General features: G+C 37.2%; 1 protein-coding gene across 1 annotated transcript in view; it reads right to left on the bottom strand.

The window, feature by feature from the left end:
* The window catches only part of SATB1 (SATB homeobox 1), a 72,801-nt gene extending 53,054 nt beyond the window's left edge, over positions 1 to 19,747 (bottom strand). Inside the window, 5 exon segments of the mRNA XM_031057648.1 lie at positions 11,087 to 11,210; positions 11,938 to 12,064; positions 12,858 to 13,034; positions 16,803 to 17,038; positions 19,675 to 19,747. Of these exon segments, the coding sequence (XP_030913508.1) occupies positions 11,087 to 11,210; positions 11,938 to 12,064; positions 12,858 to 13,034; positions 16,803 to 17,013 (639 nt within the window). The 5' untranslated portion in view covers positions 17,014 to 17,038; positions 19,675 to 19,747.
* Between the last annotated feature and the right edge of the window lie 254 nt (positions 19,748 to 20,001).

The raw sequence follows: 20,001 nt of genomic DNA, 5'->3' as shown, positions 1-20,001 counted from the left end.
AGGAGACATAACGCATTTTTGTCTTCATTGTCAGATGTCCAACACAAATCTTTTTAAGAATCCCGATTTTACTGCACACGATTTGTAAATGACAGATACTTAGTAGTAAAAGTCCTGGCTAAACCCTTCCTAAAAACAACTTGGATAAAATACAGAATGCAAAATAACCAGTATTTAATAAGTTAATTCTTGGTTTACTTCACAGAATGAAAATGAAATTGAGGGGTGAGTTATTACACCCTAAGACTTTGATTATGCAAGTGTCTTTGCCAGCAAAGCTCTGAAATTTGAGAGTTCCATGAGTAAGAAATGTGCTATCCATTTCAGCCAGGAATCCATTTAAAAGAGCTGTTATGAAATGAAGAGATTTCTTTATACTTCTCTTTCAGCTTGAGCTGGGGATGCACGTTTTCAGGAGCTCTCCCCACTGGTACCCACCACAACACTATCTTGGGGTACAGACAGAATTTCTGCTGGATGAAGACAAACTCAGAAGCCATGCTACAACCTGGGCTGGACTGTAAGTCCAGAAAACCACAGTAAGATACATCCCTTCTTACCAGTTCTGTGTGGTGACAGCCTCAGCATCTCTCCAGAAGGCTGCTGTTCCTACACTAGGCAATGTACTACATGAAGCCTGGGCACCTGCAGTCACCTCTTCTTGGGATGCAATGAATGGATACTAGGGGAAACTAGAAACCAAGAGGACAATCTGAATAGTCTAAGATACAAACCAGAATTTCTTGTATGAGAATAAAGAGGTAGGTGGGTCTTGGAGATCTCACAGACTGGTTTGGTGAAAATATGAGACACCTTCAGCATTCCTCTCTGATGGATTGCTTTTCTTTCCAACCACTCTGTTCTAGCCAGGTCAGAGCGCTTCTGCCTTGTTTCCTATCTGTGATGCTGTCCTAATGAACACGCTTTCAAATATTAACCTAATGCAAATGCTTTGTGTGATACAAGACATTTTAGACCTATTAATGCATTAAAGTCAGCTTTGTGTACACTAAAATTTTCTACAAACCTGCAGTATATACATACTCCTGATAGAGGTGTTGATAATTGCATTATCTTCACCCAGCCACAATGGCTGTTTTCATTTTAGTTTTTGCCTAATATTACCTACCATGTTAAGGAAGATTTCCTTTCTGGGAAATAGGACATGATTTTCAGCAAGTCTCTTCTCAGATTCCACTGTTCTGCTAAGCAAAGCATCAGATGTCTGGCATGAAGTTGAGCCCTAAGGCACAATGTCCAGACAAGAAGTCATCAGACTCAGTAGCACTAACAGTTGTCTTGTTGAATTTCTTTTGGTGTTAAGGATAAGCCTTTTCTTTAATCTCTTTCCCATTTTTTACATAAGTTTTTGCAGATTTTTAAAATTAAAAGAGGCCATTTTGAGCATCCATTTTGGGATCTACATAAAATGAGACCCTAGAACTTCATCCAGCAATTTCCAAATTCAGCCAAGTTACCAGTGGCTAAGCTAGAGAAATCATCAAGTATTTATCTGAAGACTTCTTGTGCTGGATCTTTCATCATATCCATTGTAATCTCTTTCTGTAGCCTCTAAATGTACCTTTCATGTACCTTTTTTCTTTCTTTTTTTAAATGTATGACTAGCTTTTTGAACTTCATTGATTTCTGCTCCTACTGAGAGCATTTCTCATGCCTCTGATTGCTCACTTAAATACCCCTCTAGTGCCAAATGTAACATCCCTTATCTATCCTTTGTTTAAATGGTTAAGTCTCAGTTTTACTGTTTCATGTCACATGCCTCTTTATGAACCACATGTACATCTGATTATTCTTAATCATATAGACCCAAATTCTATGAGGGATGTGCTGCTAAAAGCACACAAACACACTTCTGTCTGTACTGAGAAAAACATAAAAATTTGTCAGGAGAAAAGTAATTTATAGAATGAAACTTGCTATGGATTCTTAACTTTTGCAACATAAAATTGTAAAGGTGATATTGTAAGCAGCTGTGTTAGCCAAGGTATTAGTTTTGCCTCTGTGTTGCCATCTTTCACTAGCAAGAGTTTGTGAAAAGTGTAAACACTCTGAAGAATTCATAAAAAGATCCAAGATTCAATGAAGGTTTCTCAAAAGAGAAATGTTCCAGCTAGCTTTCCATGAGGAATATGTATGTGCACTTTAGGGTTCTATTTACTAAATTTTTCTTGAGTAGTCATTGCATTAACATTAAAATATATAAATTAAAAAAAAAAAAACAATGAGCTGAATTAGACTTAGCACACAAAGACCCTCCTTAAAAGTAGTGCAGAGTAAGGAACACACATTTAGGAGCTCAGGGATGTGTGAGTTGGTACATATATCTTGGTGGAATTTTATTGTGATATATATATATATATATATATAAAAATACACACACAACCCCTAGAATTCTAAGGAAGTCCCAAAATACTGATTCAAATACAAACACCCTAGCTAAACTTATGGAGTTGAAATCTTCTCTCTGGCTCAAGAAAGGCCATTGACACCAATGTCCTTTGCATGTGTCTCAGTTTTTCATCATCACAAAAGTCATCCTTCTCCCTGACAGTTTACTGTATATTATCAAATCCCTTGGAACAGAGGCACAGGCAGGCATACTTTCCCCTCTTCTGGTGCAAGCTTATAGAGGAACAGCAGTTCTCGGTGTAGGAAATCTTAGTACTTAAAAAACAAAATAAAAATAAGCGAGATAGGTGTATATGAGGAGAACATTCCATCCTTTTCCACCTCTGGGGAACAGAACTTTCCCTTTTGAGCAGTTTAGTGCACGGCTTCAAGTGAGGCACATCTGAGGCTGCTACTGTCCTGAAAAACCTGTCCTCTGATCACTGCTGCAAGGCACCAGTGGAATCTGATACCATTTGTGCTGCTGATCTTAAGGAAGTGTCCCAAAGAGAGACAGAGCTCACCCTTGCCTTAAGGTTCTTCTACCATGGTTCTTGGATATAAAAAGGAAGAACTTAATCACTAATTAAAAAAGAAAAAGAGCGGTGATGGTGGGGGAGTAAGCTTTCAGACTTTTGCTCAGTCTGAGAAACTCATCTCTTTTCCTCTAAGTTATGATTATAGTGAAGGCATGCAATGAGTCCGGTCTGACAAGGTGAGAGTTGCATGTCTCTGAGCACTGCCTCTCAACAAGTGGGTCCTGTTTGCTTTTCCTCCTGCCAGGTAAGAATTATTACCAGTGCAAGTAATTTTTCCCTGGCTCATCTTTATGCCTACACTCCTGCATCCCCTAATACAGATGTACCTCAGCTTCAAATCTGCTGACAGTGACGCTACAGCACCTACAGAATTTGCTCAGCTTTTGGGTAGGTTTTATAACCACGCTGATTGGTTATAAATCAATCCCTGTGCCTCCCACCACTGCTAGTAATAACTGAACCAGTCAGAGAAGGTCTCTGCAAACCAGTCACAGCAGTGATTAAGATGTAGACATACGTATCTCATCGCCCTTTAAATAGAAGGCTTAATTGGCAATGTGGATCGCAGCTTTCTAATGGACAGAAATTAAACTCCATTTAATTCCTGAGCAGACACTTCCAATGCACAAGGTTTACCACACATTTGGAGTGGGGAGGGAGGGGGGAAGGAAGGAGCCGCATGCACAACTCTCTCTACCTCTGACAATCACCGAGGAAAAGCAACATGAGGACCAGAATGGCATAAGTGTGGCAGGTGTGAATTGACCTGCACTGGCAAAGCTGCGAGCTGGGAAACTTGCAAATCACATGATTGTGCAATACTTGGCTCCAGTCAGTGCTATCGTGTTCTTCATTAAAAAAAAAAATCTTAAAGACATGTACATCAAGTTAAGGGATTAACTGTCAAGTGACATTACTGAAAATAGAGACAATATATTTCTTTATTGTTAATGAAATTCAGTTAAAAGTGAAGGAAGTGATAAAGAATGTACTGTTTTGTAATGTATTTTACATAAGAACGTAATATAGAAAGGGAAGTGCAATTAAATCTTAATGTGGACTTTTTTATTTTTAGTTTATCATCTGGTTTACATTTTGAGCCCCTTTGCAGCAGTAAATTATGCTGGCATTTCTTAGGGAATAACTGCCATGTTAATTTAGTTTAATAAAATAACTGACAGAAAAGGGGGAAAAGAAGCAAGAAAAGACAGTATCCCCCCCCCACCCCTTATCTTTAGCTAAGTATTCAAATGCTTTCTATATGAATTGTCCGTGGTCCAACTCCAGTACCATGTAATAATACAATACATTACAACACAGTACAATACAATCTTGGGTTTCTGTAGCGCCCTTCATGCAAGCATCCCAGGGTGCTTTACAATCATTATGAGTTAAAATTAAAACTGAAGCACATACAATTCCTAATAGAATCATTTTAAAAATGCTAAACAGAACAAATAACTTTTAAGTCTAGATTTAAAAGTCCCAACAGCCAAGCTTTCCTTACTTCAATTGGCAATGAGTTCCAAAGCTGGGGAGCAAAGCGACTAAAGGCTCTCTCATGTTATGTTAAAGGATCTCTCATGTTGTTTATACTTGTGCAGTACTCCACAGCCAAAAATTTGCCAATAAGAAGAAAAAAAAATATTTATTTGCAATCTTACTTTAAAGAACACTGTAGAAGTGGTTTGTTAACTCTTTAATGAAATGATGTAAAAAAGAAATTAATCAGGGCTAGCAGTTGGCTGTGACTGTGTTAAGAGGTATGCAAGAAACATGAATGAATATGAACGAATACAAAATTCTAAAGAAGTGCATTACTTGACTGCCTCTTAACCCACTAAATGTACCCAGAAGAAAAAAAAAACAAAAAAGAACATGGTTATGTGTATGTGTGTATTTACAAAAAGAAGAACATCACTACAAATGGGCTCAGTTCTACAACGCATGCATGCTTTAGGAGGAAAATGTATCAGAAGAAAACTATCTGTGTTCCTTTTTCATCCTGTAACTTCTCTAAAACTTGAAGTCCATGTGATGCAGATAATTATTCACATGACACAGTTCTCAAAATTGCCAAGATACAATCAAAAATGGTTAGTACTCAAAGCGGGACACACAGCCCTAAAAAAGCATTAATTTTGTACTTTTCGCAAGAGAGCCTGGTGGAGGACAGGTGCTGATAACTCCTGACTTTAGGAGTGTAAAAACAAAACTTAAAAAATCAAACATCAACAACAAAAATCCTCAACACTAGCACCATTCCTCTCTTGGACTCCTCCACTTTTCAGAAGCAGATCACATTACAGCACAGATACCAAGGGACATGCTGACACCTCACAGACACCACTGAAGTCAGACACTGCATTTGTTTGAAGAACAAAATATGTTTTCGCCCTCCTCCCACAATAGTTTCAGGCCTCATAACTGTTTTGGAAAGTGACTTTACATCCTTGTTATACTTAATTCTAATAAAGAGGCAGAAAAAAATGAACTATATATTTTCACCTTTAATAGGGTGCTACACAGATAAAACAGTTGCATATAGACTGGTGTAGCTTTAACACTGAGAATGTTTAGGTGCATCTAAAGAACATAAATCAATGATCAAATGATCAGTCAATTGAAAGGCTGAGTACCCTCTGAATGTCCTCACACAGCTCTACCCAAATACCTATTAAATATATCTTGCTCATCCCATCAGCAATAGGCTTTGCAGTGCCCTTTCTATCTGGATGACTAAAAATTCTAGGCAGAAATTTTAACAGTTAATTGAAAATGTTTTAAAAATCCAGATACCATGTCAGCTAGAAGAGACATCACAGTGAATGCTCTTGAGCAATGGGGAGTGGGTTGAAAAGCCCTGCCTGCCAAAAGCTGAGCCCAGGCCCTCAAGGATTTACTTCCCCGAAATAATTAATGGCATCTTTAAAATCTAAAGTACAGTAACTTCTAAAGCAGAAGAAAGAGCTGCATTCCTTACTCAGGTTATTAATTATTGGGGGAAGGGAGGAAGACAGAAGAGACTTACAAGCAACAAAGAAATCCAAGGACTTGATCTCAGGTCTAGGCAGGTAAAATTGAAAGGGGAGGGGGCAAAAAACACCTTTGGTTTAGTAAAGCATGAATCAAAAACTGCTCATAAAAAGTATATATTTTGGCAACTCTTAATAGCTCATTCCTTGATTATCTATAGGTACAGAAATTTTAATTTTAGCAAACACAACTTTTTTGGTTAGGATTTTGGAAGGGTAGATCAGAACAGCGGTGGAAATGTGAGAGGATTTCTATTGAGCTGCCTATTTGCTATGATGGCCAAGTGCCTTCACATCAGGTGAACTGAGAAACACTGATGTTCCAAGAAAGCTTTCTGTCTGTTGTCTCTGCCAGATCATATAAAGTCTGAACAAAACAGCATGCAAATTCAGGGCAGGGTATCTGAACAGAAAGGAAAGTATATGATCTATACCATGCCCATGTCAGGTGAAGAGAATCATTCACTACAGGATGAAAGCTTGCTAAAAATGCAGTCAGGATAGTTATATTTGTCACAAGTGCAAAGCTATGCAGACTTGGGTATCGTACCAGCACTTGTACTGTGTATGCATACGTTTCATGCAATGCAAGCATACATCCCTCTGACTGCAATAACGCTATTCCCTCATCACCTAGAGCAAAATTATGTAAATGACATTACAGGCGGGGGAAGGGAGGAACACACAAATATCTTCCAAAAATTTTTAAATAGTCTGTAAATTACTATGTCCCCAAGTATCACAGCCTCTGGATATAATTTTTTTAAATACTGCATGTCCCCTACAAAATATTGAACAAAAAGCCATTGAGATTTGAGATTGTACTCTATATCAGGCCTGGAATTTCTCATCTATAATGCACTGACTCCTGGTTGTCCTGAGAGTCAGACTAGATACAAACAGTCTCAAAAGATGAGCAAAAGGGAAGGGAAAAAAATCCCCAACCAAATACCTTCACATTTCAGGATACTACAGGGTAAAAAAAAGAATACCTTGCTTCAGAAGTGCTTTTGCAGTGCTTTGTAAGCGCTGTTTGTGAATACTAACAACAATCATTTAGAATATCTTTTTGTAGAAAAAAAATCAGGTAAGATAATACTAGTAGAAAAGTCAATGTCATTTGATCGCTGCCGTATTTTTAAAGCAGTGCCCAGATACTAATGAATCTCTACAATCTCATCATTTGGTAGGTGACTCGTTATCATCTTTTCATGGAAAAGGTTACAGGAACTGAAGATAAGGGATACATCTAAATGTTCAAAACACACCGTGAGTTTGTTCTAGAATTATCAAAAGGATTTCCTGTCCTTTTCTTAGACCAATACCCCACGCTGCTCTCCTCTTCCTCATAAAAGTTGATCGAACTATATATATCATACTTATATACATATATATATATATAAATACACAGAGAAACAGAGAAAGATGTAGTAATTCAATAGGAGCAAAAGAGGAAAAAACCCTTATCAATATCTGAATAAATACAGAATAAATATATAATTCAATAATATTTCACAGTTATTAACTGTGGAAGTAAGAAGAAACTTCTGTAATAAAAAATAAAACAGAGCAAAACAGTGAAAGTGAAGTATGAAAATGCTAAGACTAAGGCGAGACATTGAAGGACAAACATTAAGTAAGTAAATGCAACAGAACTGCCTGCCTGCCTGATCACTTTAGAGCAGCTCCCAGAAGGCCGAAGTAGAGTAGAGCTTCTGTGCAAGGGTTTGGAAATAAGAACTGATGGTAGAACAATTTCTTTACAACCCTTTGGAGACTGAAGAGCCAAAACAGGAGGGAAATGAGATCTAGGCCACTCGCGAGATAGACCAATTTAATGGAATGCACAAGACGGCCCAAAATTGAGCCCTAGATTAAATTCCAAGTTACCTTCCCCATCAAAAGAGGTCTGGAGAGGAAAGAGAAATGAAGCAAGCTGTGTGTATCAAATGCAAAAAGTCTTTCAGTCGGCATCTGCACATGCTGCCAGTCTCTAGCAATAAAATCTGCAAACCTGATGTAAAGCATGAAAACATGCACTTTAGTGCGTAATTCAGAACAGGCTTGGGTTTTCCGTGCAAAATTTGAAATGTCCTTTTACCTTGACTGCTTGATACCAAAAATTTGAGGCTAAATGTCTGAATGGTTGTTTGCAATTCCACAGCAATTCAGAGGCGTGCGTTTGCTCCTGGCCATCCCAAGTGTTCCAAGTCATGTTGACAGGGATTCCCCATGATGTGGGCTTATACACTGAGCAATAAAACTGACCTTCAGGGGTGGCCACACAGCCACAGAGTGAGAATTACAGCAGCTTCAAAAAGGACCATGTATTCAACTCTCCTAATGAGAGCAAGAGTCACAGTGGTATTTTATCAAGAAAGGCATGAAGAGCTCGTGCCTCAAGGTTTTAGTGGGACAAGAAAATAAATGGCTAAAAAGTAAAATAAACCAAACTCTCTAGCAAATAATATTGTTAAGTTTTCAAGACTCTATAATTGAAACAGACTCGCTCTCAAAGTTTTGTTCATGTATTTTCAAGTTATTAAGTATGTCTGCGCTACAAAATAGTTGGCTTGGTTTTAGTTTTTTTTCAGTATATAGAATGCCAGTATTCTGAACAAATATGAGCAATTTTTTAAATAGACAAAATTCAAGATTGCTTCAGAAAATACAGTAAACTCTAAGTGAAAATGGGGCTTCAGAGATGCTATGCATTGAGCACAGCGGCTTAATTACTTTAAAGCAAGTTCTTCCATACCTACACAAAACAGAGTATTGCTAATGACAGTGACAGAAAATGATAACTACTCTCGTTTCCACTTTGAGTCATTTTTCTGTGGTTAATAAATTATATCCATAACAGTGTTAATAAGTTATGGTACGGTGTCACTGCATTAGTTTGCATTTATGATGAAGAACTTCATATGGCATTACCTATACCCATGGAAGAACAGAACAGGAGAGAGCCCTTCTCTGCTCTCAGAAGGATTTCCTATGCTGGCACTTTGATGGATCCCCTAAATAAACGCTGTCTCCTGACCTCTGCTTTGCCCCTACTTCTCACCTCTGCTGCAGGAGCACGCCATGGCAGGGCAATTCAAAAACTTTAATACCTTTAATAAAACACTGGCACTCTTAAATCTGTGCCCTTTCCATAGGAATGATATACAAGGAGTTAGAGGTAAGGCAAAACCGGGAAGTATTCTGATCAATTTACTCATGTGAAAAGGACACTGTCAGATCAACACATCTTCCCTCAAGCTCCCAGAGGAAAACAGGAAGACTTAGACTGACTGATGGGCTCTTGATCAACTACTGTAAAAGCTTGTTTTTCCTAATGTTAAGAATAAATAAATGTGCTTTAAGCTTAATATGATTTGCTTTTTAAAGAAAAAAGAAAAGCAGAAGCTATTTAAATTCTTGCAACCCAACTATGGCAGCCCTGGTGAAGACAGAGATGGCAACAGTAATAAGCACACTTTTAACAACTGGAAGAAGCTCATGGCTTTAAGTATATTCTTTTACAAATAAAGAAATACAAACCAGTAAACAAACTGTCCCAAATCAGAGTTCTGTAGTGTAGAGTTTTAGTCATCTTAAGCATTAACTTGAAGAGTAGCTATTAAGAAAGATGGTTTTTTGTCCATTAAAGTTATTACATAAAAATTCAGTATAGTTTGAAAGAAATGTTTTTAGAAGAATGTAATTATTGATTTGTCTCCTGTACCAGGATACTTTCTATAGTAAAGTATTCCTTTTAAAAGCTTTTTCCTGCTTTATATATACATATATACAGAAACTCCTTTGTGAAACACAATGTTCAAATAGAAATGAGATATTCCACCTCAATAGAAATTATTTTCTTTCTATCAGTATCAAGTAAAAAGTAGCACTATTAGATTAAAATGGAGAAAAATCCCAAGTTATCTGCAGCCTCCATAAGCCAGCAGTGCAAAAGCTCACAGGCTTTTACAGTAGGTACATACAAGATAACTTCATAGACATATTACTGGAATGGTTTGCAACCAGTGAAGATAATGTTGATTATTTCCACTTCAAAACTTCCTATATTGGAGCCACATCACTGAAAACAATCTAACCGTAGGGGGAAAAAAAAAGTGATGGGAAACAAGTCTGCTAATCTCTTCATGAAAACTAGACAGAGGAGGAGAGTAGTCTCCTGTAGATTAACTGAAGTCTTTCAGAGACAAAGACTCCAGTATTCTAAGCAAGAGAAATAAAATCCCCATAAAAATACCTTCACTTAATTTCTCTTTCTCCCTCCCTGCCACAACTAGCATCATTTATTTGTACACTGAATTTGTCTCCACTGCGCTACAATAAAATACATTTTAAAATGTAAAAGGCAAAAAAAAAATACCATGTTCCCACCACAGTATCATTGGACACCATACCGCATAGAAAAATGAGTTGTGCCTTTGCAGTAATTTGACAGGAGAAGAACAAAAAGAATGGCAAAAATAGAACAATACGACTAAGGCTTGAAGAATGCATCGGTTCAATATTTAGCAACGCATAAATTGAGGTCTCATTTTTGTTTAGGTATATTTTGATTATAACTAATAAATGACTGATTTTCCTTTGGTTCTTTGCAACAACGACATATCACCCAAAGAGCTTTATTCTTTATTCCCTTCTCATATAGCATTCCAAAGACTGTCTCAGTTTGTGAATTAGCATTTAAAACTACTGTAGGTTATCTAACAAGCATTCAGATTCAATAGTACTTTTGACAGCAGTAAGTAAAGAGCCTTTTAACATCTTGAACACATGTGCTTGAAAAAAGTAGTTGCATCAAAGCAGTTCAAAGACTGCAGACAAAAACCAGTTAAAATCCAGTTTGCTGTGAGATGATTTTAGTGTGGTGTAAACAACCTTTCACGACTCCCCATGGGAAATGTTGTAAGACTATGTTCAAAATGAATCAGGCATATTTATAAAGATCATGAAGTGGTCAAATGCATTTGCATTTTTGGCAGATCCACTCCACGGGTACTACTTGCTACAGTCTGTAGAAATCTCAAATCTCACATCAGCCTTGCCTATAGTGCTTTATTATTTATTACATGTTATGCTAAGTACCTGCGAAAGGGGACATTCCTTGGCCAATGAACTCTGGTTCATATCCTTCAGTAAGTCCTTCAGAGCATTTCTTACTGTTGTGTGAGACCATTGTTCAGGAGGCAAGTCTTCTAGTTTAGGGCAACTATTTGAAACACAGATTAGAAAAGGGATTATTACAAGATTGCATCCTGCTGCAGAACATTCCTTTAAGACAGACAGATTTCATTTTGCGCATCAAGCAGATGCATCTGGAGATTGCTCTCGGTCTCCTGATTGTTCCGATTAGTTAATTACTTTATACAACACATCTGCTGTATTGATGCATGAATTATACATCAGCTGCATGTGGCGACTATTTTTTCATGTTACTTCTACCTTCCTGCTCTGATGCGCTTGGTAAAACAATTTAAGGTGTAATGCTTTCTCACGACTGATCATGAAAAGCATTAATATATTAACCATTTTTGCTTTTTTGTTGCCGTGAAATTTAAGAACCTAGACAGCAACAATAAGTGAGAGCAAGTCATTCTTTTACAAAATGCACACAGATGGTACTGTTCATGATATGCAAAAATATTTTTCTCTTAAGTAAACTTTATGTAAAATGCCTTCTTGTAATGCATCATTTAATTGACTAAAATGCAATATAGTTTTAATGAGATATCCAAAGAAAATCTATGTATCAGAGCTATAAAAGTTTTCTGCAATAGTATACTGTAAGTTAAAGAAGAATTAGAGTAACTAAAAAGGAATTTAGGCAAGCCTTTGTACTTTGAGCACAAAACACAGTGGGAATTAAATACAAGCAATATTAACAGTTAAGAGCAGACAAGTAACAGTTCACAACCCAGAACTGGTATATGACTTACCTGTGTAACTGGATTTTCAGTGTGACCACATGATACACGTCTTGCAGCATGTCTGCTACTGTAGCATCAGGGGCATCTGTCACATAGGAGAGTGGAACTGGATTCCACTTCCCAACCTGGATAAGCCCTGCAGGATTGTAATTTTCGGAGGGGAAGGGGAGTGGGCAAGAAGGACAGGAAAAATTGAAAGAAAGTGATTTACCTAATTCCTAGGGGCAAAAGAAGTATCTGATTTTAACAAGATCACTACCTTTGTTTCTAACCTCTTAAATCTGGCAAAACAAAAGAACAACCCCGTCCCCTCCAAAAACCCCCACCCACACACCACCAAGGATAGGCCTTATCTATATTATGAAATAATACAAATGCATTGCAGTAGAGATTTTTTTAATATGTATAGAAGTATATTTTCCTAAGCTCCCATGAATTCAGTAGGACATGATATAATAGTTAGCATTCCGCTTAACAAATTAGTAAGAATTTTGCAATGCAAGAATTGAGCACAAAAAAAAAAATTACTTTGCAGTCTATAAAACCATCAGGAACAAAATAAAAGAAACAGAGCTGGATATTCAGTCATAAATGCAAGTTGACTCTCAACAGTCCATCTGCTCAAATATGCTTTACACTTCCTTGTGGATCCTCAGTGGAGCAGATTATTAAGGTCAATAAGCATACTAATGATTCAGTTGAAGTCTTTTTTCTTCTTAAAAAAAAAAAAAAGGAATTTACCTCCACATTCCCCATGAACAAAATGTGCACTAACTAAATAAAAACACATCAAGGAAAAAAAACCATACAGAATCTGTAAGAAATTTAAGAAGTAAAACCTGCATTGCATTCCTGAAAGAAATCCTGCCCCTCCCCCAAGACCCCACAAACAAACACAATTCATTGTACAATTTCATAATCTTATTTACCTTTTGCTTGGGCAGCAGAGCTGTGAGAATATCCAAGAGATAGCAATGCCATTTCAATCAGCTGGTTGAAAAGCATATCCTTCCTCACCAACACAAATTCTGCATGCTCCTCCTTAGAATCATACTCAATGGCATTTTCATAATGTTCCACTACACAGAAAACTGGAAGCATACTTCCTATTAAAAAAATTAAATTTAACATATTAAACTTGAGTTATATTAGAGTAAGTGGGTCTATACAGAGTTATGTAAATAAAACCTGTACGAACAGGCAGAGGAGGCATCAAGAATCATCACAAATATTTAATCAACATATTCACCGAGTCCTTTCCCCTCACCCTCCCCAAAAACCAGAAAGTTCTACAAAACATACATCTCCCTGAAAGGCAGAAATGCAAATTTATCTCCCTTGATCAGATGCAGATTTAAAGAATTACCTTCTATAGAAATAACAAGGTTGACTGAAGAGAAGTTGATTCTGTCTGTCCTGCCTGATTTGTTGTGAGTAGCAGGCAGCATGAGAACCTAAATACATACTGCAGATGTCTTCACTGTAAGCCATTTTAGTACCAGCCACACAATTTTGTTTGTTAACATTAAAACTTTCTTAGTCCTGCCAAAAATATTTAATTGGTTTCAACATCAACAACAAATCACCTTGTGTGTTACACATTCACTCTGAAAAGAGTACACAAGGAAACAAGGCAAAAGTTAACACTAATTCGTGTTTCATTCACTGAGTGCAATTGAGCACTACTTTCACTTGCATCTTTAAGGAACAAATCATTACTTCAATGCCACTTTAAGAAGTGTACCTGCAGTTCAGGTTTATTTTTGTTGTTCTTGTTGTTGTCTCCCGCACTTTACATCCCACAACGCTATTTTGGCATGCCTGAAAGTTAATCACTAGTTTCCAGTTTCGTAGCATCATATGGCAAACCCTTCCATACACTGCACAGAATATTAAGCAAGTAACCTTTTTTCTTTCGTTTTGCCTTTTTCTTTTTTATTTTATTTTATTTTATTTTCCTCCCTTTTGATGACAGAGGTAACAAACAACCCAAGCTGGTTTAGGGACAAAGTCTCTCCCAGCAATCAGATTCCTGGACTTTATGAAAATCCCTCCCAGCCTCCCAGATGGACACTGATGACACAATGACTTGTGGTTTTAAGCTCCAATCCTGTTCCACTGTCTCCAGCAGCACAGGTTAGGATCTCTTAATGACAGAAAGGAGAAGGGTTAAAAGGAGATGTACAGAATTGTCTTATGGCAGCCTGCCAGAGGGGTATCATCTTTAGCATAAATGATGACAAGGGTTATTTTAACAGGGCACCCAGGAACTCCAATTAGTCCTACAATGTTAATGCCTCTATAACCACTGCCCTCTAGACTTACAGAAACCTCCTAACCTGCTAAGGTGCACCAGACGTGCTATAGTCTAAAAGGAAGCTTTACTCTTGACAATAGAGTAAGACCATGTCTGCTGATTTGTGCTCTAACGTATAGTAAGAAATCACGATAAAAAAGATACCTCTTAAGCACGTATATTTAAAATACATCTGTTCACCACAGAGCCAATCTCTGACAAACAAACCCCTTCAGGCTTGCAAGGAAAAGCTCACAAACTCACTCCAGTTTGCCCAATAGGCTCAGCATGAAAGACTGAAACACAAGAGCAAAAGCTTGCCAATATTTATGTAGTGCAGGAAGGAGATTTTTTTTTCTTTTTAATTTTTTTTTTTTTTTTTTTTTTTTGTAATCTGAGTGAGACTGGCCAGGAAGGGAGAGAAGACCAAAGCAAAAGCAGTACATGCAAAGCGATGTTTATTTCACTGGTTTTAAATAAGCTGTGGACACACACGATTCATCTGCAAAAAGGTGGTGGTTTGGTTTTTGGGCTTTTTCTCCCTTTCAGGCTCTCACAATTGATGTTTTACCTATCTGACTCAGAGTAAGGGCTCAAAATTCTTACGTAGTTTCACCAGTAATTCCTGAAGATAAAGTGTAAGCAAAGCTTCATTCTAACAAACAGTGCAGATACATCCTAAACCAGCTAAAGCATATTAGTTTTTCCCCTTATCAGCTCCTACAAATTAGGCTATGATCAGACACAACACACAGGTACTTTGCTGCTTATCAGCCCCTTTTTTTGCCGGGTACATGGTTTCTTCAGTTGCAGCATTTTGGGAAATGTGGTACTTTAAACAACACAGGAGAGCCTCCTGGCCAAATTTTGAGGCACAGCATAGATTAACAGAGGTGGATCCCGGCAGTGCGACACAGGTATCATCTGACTACAAATCAAGCCACTAAATCTTTTAGCAAACTGTCACTAGTGTCCTTCTGTAAATGTGAAAAATGTTATACAGGAGAGCACCATCTCAGCTGGCTGATCACTCCTGCTAGTACTTGGCAAGACCTCCAAGTGCAGCAACTTCATAACCTTCTAGTATTAAAGGGGAGAGCATTGGTCAGTGCTCCCTGCTAAAAATACAGCATGATTTAAACCTGAAGGCAGTGTTAGAGCTTTTGCTGAAGCTTTATGAGTCTGTGTAAACAGCACGTCTGCCATAAGGAGCACTGAAGTCTGTAGAATCCTTGTCTAAAACTGTCCTGGCATTAAAGTTTGCTGTGCAAATATCACATAATACCAGAGACAGCTGAAATCTCCTATTTAGGAATTTATGGAACTTATATGTTTGCAGGCGTCAGAAAGTCCTTTTTATACAGCCCCACTGCTTCACTGTACAATGTTAATGCACTCTGCTTGAAAAGCCGTAATAAATTATATTTTTAATGCTCTTACCCTGGCTTTCTTAAGATGCATACATTCTTGGCAAACAATCAATAAATAGGGTAATCATGAGCAGAGGCCAAAGAATTTGCTGAAGTGCTGTTTTTCCATTTTTAATAGATAAAGATCTAACAATACGGACTGCTGTGTCTGTTCATTTCAGGATCAATATATTCTTTGTTTTCGCCAAACCGAGGAAAAAATAAATGATTGTACGATAAATGTTATGCATCAGACACAATGAAATTCCTCTGCCTTCTAACTTTGTGCATTTAATAGTCTTGGTTGCATTTTGCACTTTGCTTAGCAAATACAAGAAAAATCTGGATTATAAACATAACTGATTATACTAGGAAAAGTAGAGGCTGTTTTAAGATATATGCCAAATTATATGCAGCATATTTCGATTTAAATTAGCAAGCCTGCAGGACATGGTCAAAAAGACTTACGAATTTTGATAAGTAAAATTTGCATATTATTGTCCATTAAAAGTATTTTCAATGCAAACAAAAGCCATCCATATACAAACATCAATGATTCTAAATGTGCCTTTTCCTTGTGTAAATGTCTAATTACAGCAAACCAGCCACTGAAAAATATGACACCCAAGTTGTTCATTGTTCAATAATGAATTGTACTTAAGAAAATAAACTGCGAAGATTGACATCATAAATGACTTTTCCAATGTGATACCTAAAGATTTACACTCTCTCCTTTAAACCAACTTGCAACTGCTATGGAAATACTGCTGCCCTTCCAATCATAGGACCATCATTAGAAGGAAAGGCGAAGAATTTGTTTTGGGGGTTCAGTATTTACTCTTACATATTTTTGAGTTTCTTAGCCCAGCGCCTACTCAAAGAATTAACGCACCAAATTACTATTATTTCAATGTAAGAATTTGCTTTAATCTCAGTAGCTAGCCTTTACCTTAACAAAAATCAGACTCCACCCTGAAAAGCAAGATGCTCCACCCAAGAATGAACCTTACATTTCCCAAAAGTGATTTATATCAGAATTGGGAATATATAGTATTTTAGAATGGAGATATTAATCCTGAAATATAAATGAAGTAGAGTCTGCAAAAGTATGCTTCCCCCCAAATATTATAAATCATATTTCTCTAATGCAGAATTATCAAAAGCGTTACCTTTTCTAATATTAGTTTTCATCAGGTGTCCAGAGTGTTTTAAAGGCACTCCTTGCATTTTAGTTCCTGTACTTCCAAGTCTTCCTCTTCCTAATGGGCTCCCATTCTGTTCCAAGCGCGCAATTTTGGCTGGTGGACCCTTCGGATCGCTTACATTGTTAGACATTTCTGAATGTTCTTTCCCCTGAGTTGCCTCGTTCAAATGATCCATACTCAGTCCCGCCTCTAAAGATCACCTGCCATGATTAAAAAAAAATATATATGTTGTACACGTGTGCGCATATGTATACGTACACAGCCTGCACATGTACAGAGACAGATATAAATGTATCACAAGCTCATAAAGAAGAATAGATAACTATTTTAACTAGAAAGAAATGCCTTTTTTAAAAGAAACAAACTTATTCTTCAAAAATTACCTCATATCCCAGTTTACAGAGAAATTGTATCATAATCTAGTGGAATGGTTTTTAAAAGCCAACCAGAGTACCTCTTAAAAAAAATTTAAAAATCTTTGGAGATATTCTACTAGAACTGAGTCTAAAACCCATATAAATGATGATGATTGTCAAGGTGTGTGCTCCAAGACAGGTATTGTCACAAATCTCACAGAAATGTTTGTTATTATTCGCGGATGTTTTTGTTGTGGAGAGAAAGATTCTAATGAAAAATTTCTTGATCTATTTGATTATAAAATGGACAAGCAAAAATAAGAGAGATTGTTAAAACTTAAGTTGAAGGAGCAACAGATTTATTAGAGATGTAGACTATTGTCCATTTACAATTCCTCTCCCCCTTAAAAACAGAAGTTAGAAAAGAATTTGACATTTAACTTCAGAAAGTAGTGGCGGGAGAGGATTGATTTTGAGTTTCCTAACCAATATTAGACAGAATTTATCAACTTCTGCAAGGTTCAAAATATGTAATTTTTCAGATATTAAGCTTCAAGTGTTAAACAAAGTAGTTTATTCAATTAAGATAAATAACTGAATAGTTTCTCATCAAACATAAAGCTGGGGAAAATCCTCCACAATTTCCACAGTACTTTTGATGCCCTTAAATATAAAAAAACCCCAAAACCTGAGTGATGCTGACACAGCTATTTGAAACCAAAAAACCAGAATTTCAATAGCAAATTAAGAAAAGGTATATATTGGCATGCTTGTACTTCCCTTCTCTTAAACTTCTGAAACCTCTGTCCATGAATAACAATTACAGTTAAATCACTAAAAATTTCGCTAAGTTTTAAGGATTTTTGCCACTCATCAGTACCTGGTTTTCAACTATATTAAAAAAGCTTGCTGAGAGCAAAGGCATCTTTCTGGTTATGATTTCACTAATCAATACTGTTGTGATTGTTAGGTATTTTATCTACCTTTCCCTGACAGGGAAAGGTATAACTATACAGACAATTATGTTATATATATACATAAATAATATAATTACTAAGGACAGGTCAACAGACATTAATCTTTGAACCAGTATTTACATTAGCAAGTACAAATAGTAATACTGGGGAAGTCACATTTAGAAAGACTGGTGTGAATCGGAAAATTGCTGCTTTTTCTTTCAGTTTGCTAATAATTCAATACATTTTCTGCACATTTCATAGCCAAGTTATTAGAGCCTAAATATCTTGGAATCTTTATATATATGCACTTCTATGTCACTAGTATACATGCCAATGATAATTTTGTAGACTATTTTTTTCTTGTTTGAACATCACGCTGTTTTTCCCGATACGGTGAAGAAAAAAGCAATGTATTAATTCAAACCTTTACAAGCAACCTCAAGAATGCAACCAAATAGATGAAGTTCAGACAATCATTATTTTTCCTTATGCTGTTAGGTGACAAGCTAAGGTTCATCTTTATCCCATCTGTTTTAGGTCATGCGTCTCATTAACAGTAAATATGCCTATTTTAGCCACTTTTCAAAAAGAATTTTTTAAACTGTGCTAAGTGTAACCTAAGCAAAGAATTACAGACTCAAACTGTTAACATCTTCCGATGTTTCTAACAACGCTAACAGACCATAGGGCTGCTATTCTGAGACTGGTCTATCTCAAGAAAAAGAGGATTAACAAAAAAAAAAAAAAAAAAAAAAAAAAAGGGGTGTTGGGGGGGGGAAGAGTAAAAGAAAACACACACAAAAAAGCTTCGAACAAGAAATTCCTCATCACTTTTGGCAACTTCAGAAGTACTCTAAGGCAGGAAGGTTCTTTGCTACAAAAAGTATCTAGTCATCATGAGTCAGAATCGCACTACATCATGTACAGTGAATAAAAGTGATAGATCGCCACTTAGTTAATACACTGACTGCAACCAAAACACCAAATGGGTCATTTTTGCTTGGCCTGAGAATACCCACCCATCGGCATCCTTTCACCGCTTAGTCATCTTGTAAAAAGCTTTATGTTACAAAGCAAAATTACATGCACATAAAACACCTAATTTACTCATTTAAACTCCATGCCCAAGGCTAAAGTTCATGAAACCTCAGTTTGGAATAGTGATGAGCAACAACCAGCATGGCCTGCCCAGGGAGAGGGTAGCAGGAAAGACCTATCATCTCTGCCGGTTCCAGGCCAGGAGTTTCCCCGGGTTTCGCATTTAGGCATCTTTCACAACTACAAGTTTTCATCACAGATCAGTGAGAGAAGAGCACAATTTCAAGGCACAGTTTCCCGGAGCCAGCGTAACACGTACGGGCACACCGCGCAATTTCTGAATGAGAGTCGGTGCCGTATCTCCTTTTGTCGCGATGTAACGCTGCCGGTATTATATTATTTCTTTCTCTCCTCCTGAATCAGCCCCCTCCCCATGCCTTTCCCCTCCTCTTCCCTCCCTCCCCCATAAAAACCCATAATCACATTTGAGAGAGGCTCCGCACTTATCCGTTCCATATGGCTCTCACAATCCAGGCCAAGCTTTCCCTGTGACCTTTTAAAGAGACAAAGAAGCAAAGTACTTATCTAGAAACAGAAACACTGCAGTTTTCTGAGTGAAATTAGCAAAACCGACCCGAAACTCACCACTTCAAAACTTGACAGCATATAAATAACAAAAACAAAGGAGGTTTCCTTTGCAGCCCGAGCTCTTGAAGAGGAAGAAGTTCAAGACTGATGTTTTTAGGTCCCCCCCCTTTCTGAAGGGGGGTGGGGGGGGGTGGGGGGGCGGGAGGCCTGAGGGCTAGTTCC

The sequence above is a fragment of the Geospiza fortis genome, unplaced genomic scaffold (genome assembly GCF_000277835.1).
Source record: "Geospiza fortis unplaced genomic scaffold, GeoFor_1.0 scaffold95, whole genome shotgun sequence".
Lineage (NCBI taxonomy): Eukaryota > Metazoa > Chordata > Aves > Passeriformes > Thraupidae > Geospiza > Geospiza fortis.
The sequence above is the reverse complement of the archived record's forward strand: the minus strand, read 5'-3'. Positions and strand labels throughout refer to the sequence as shown.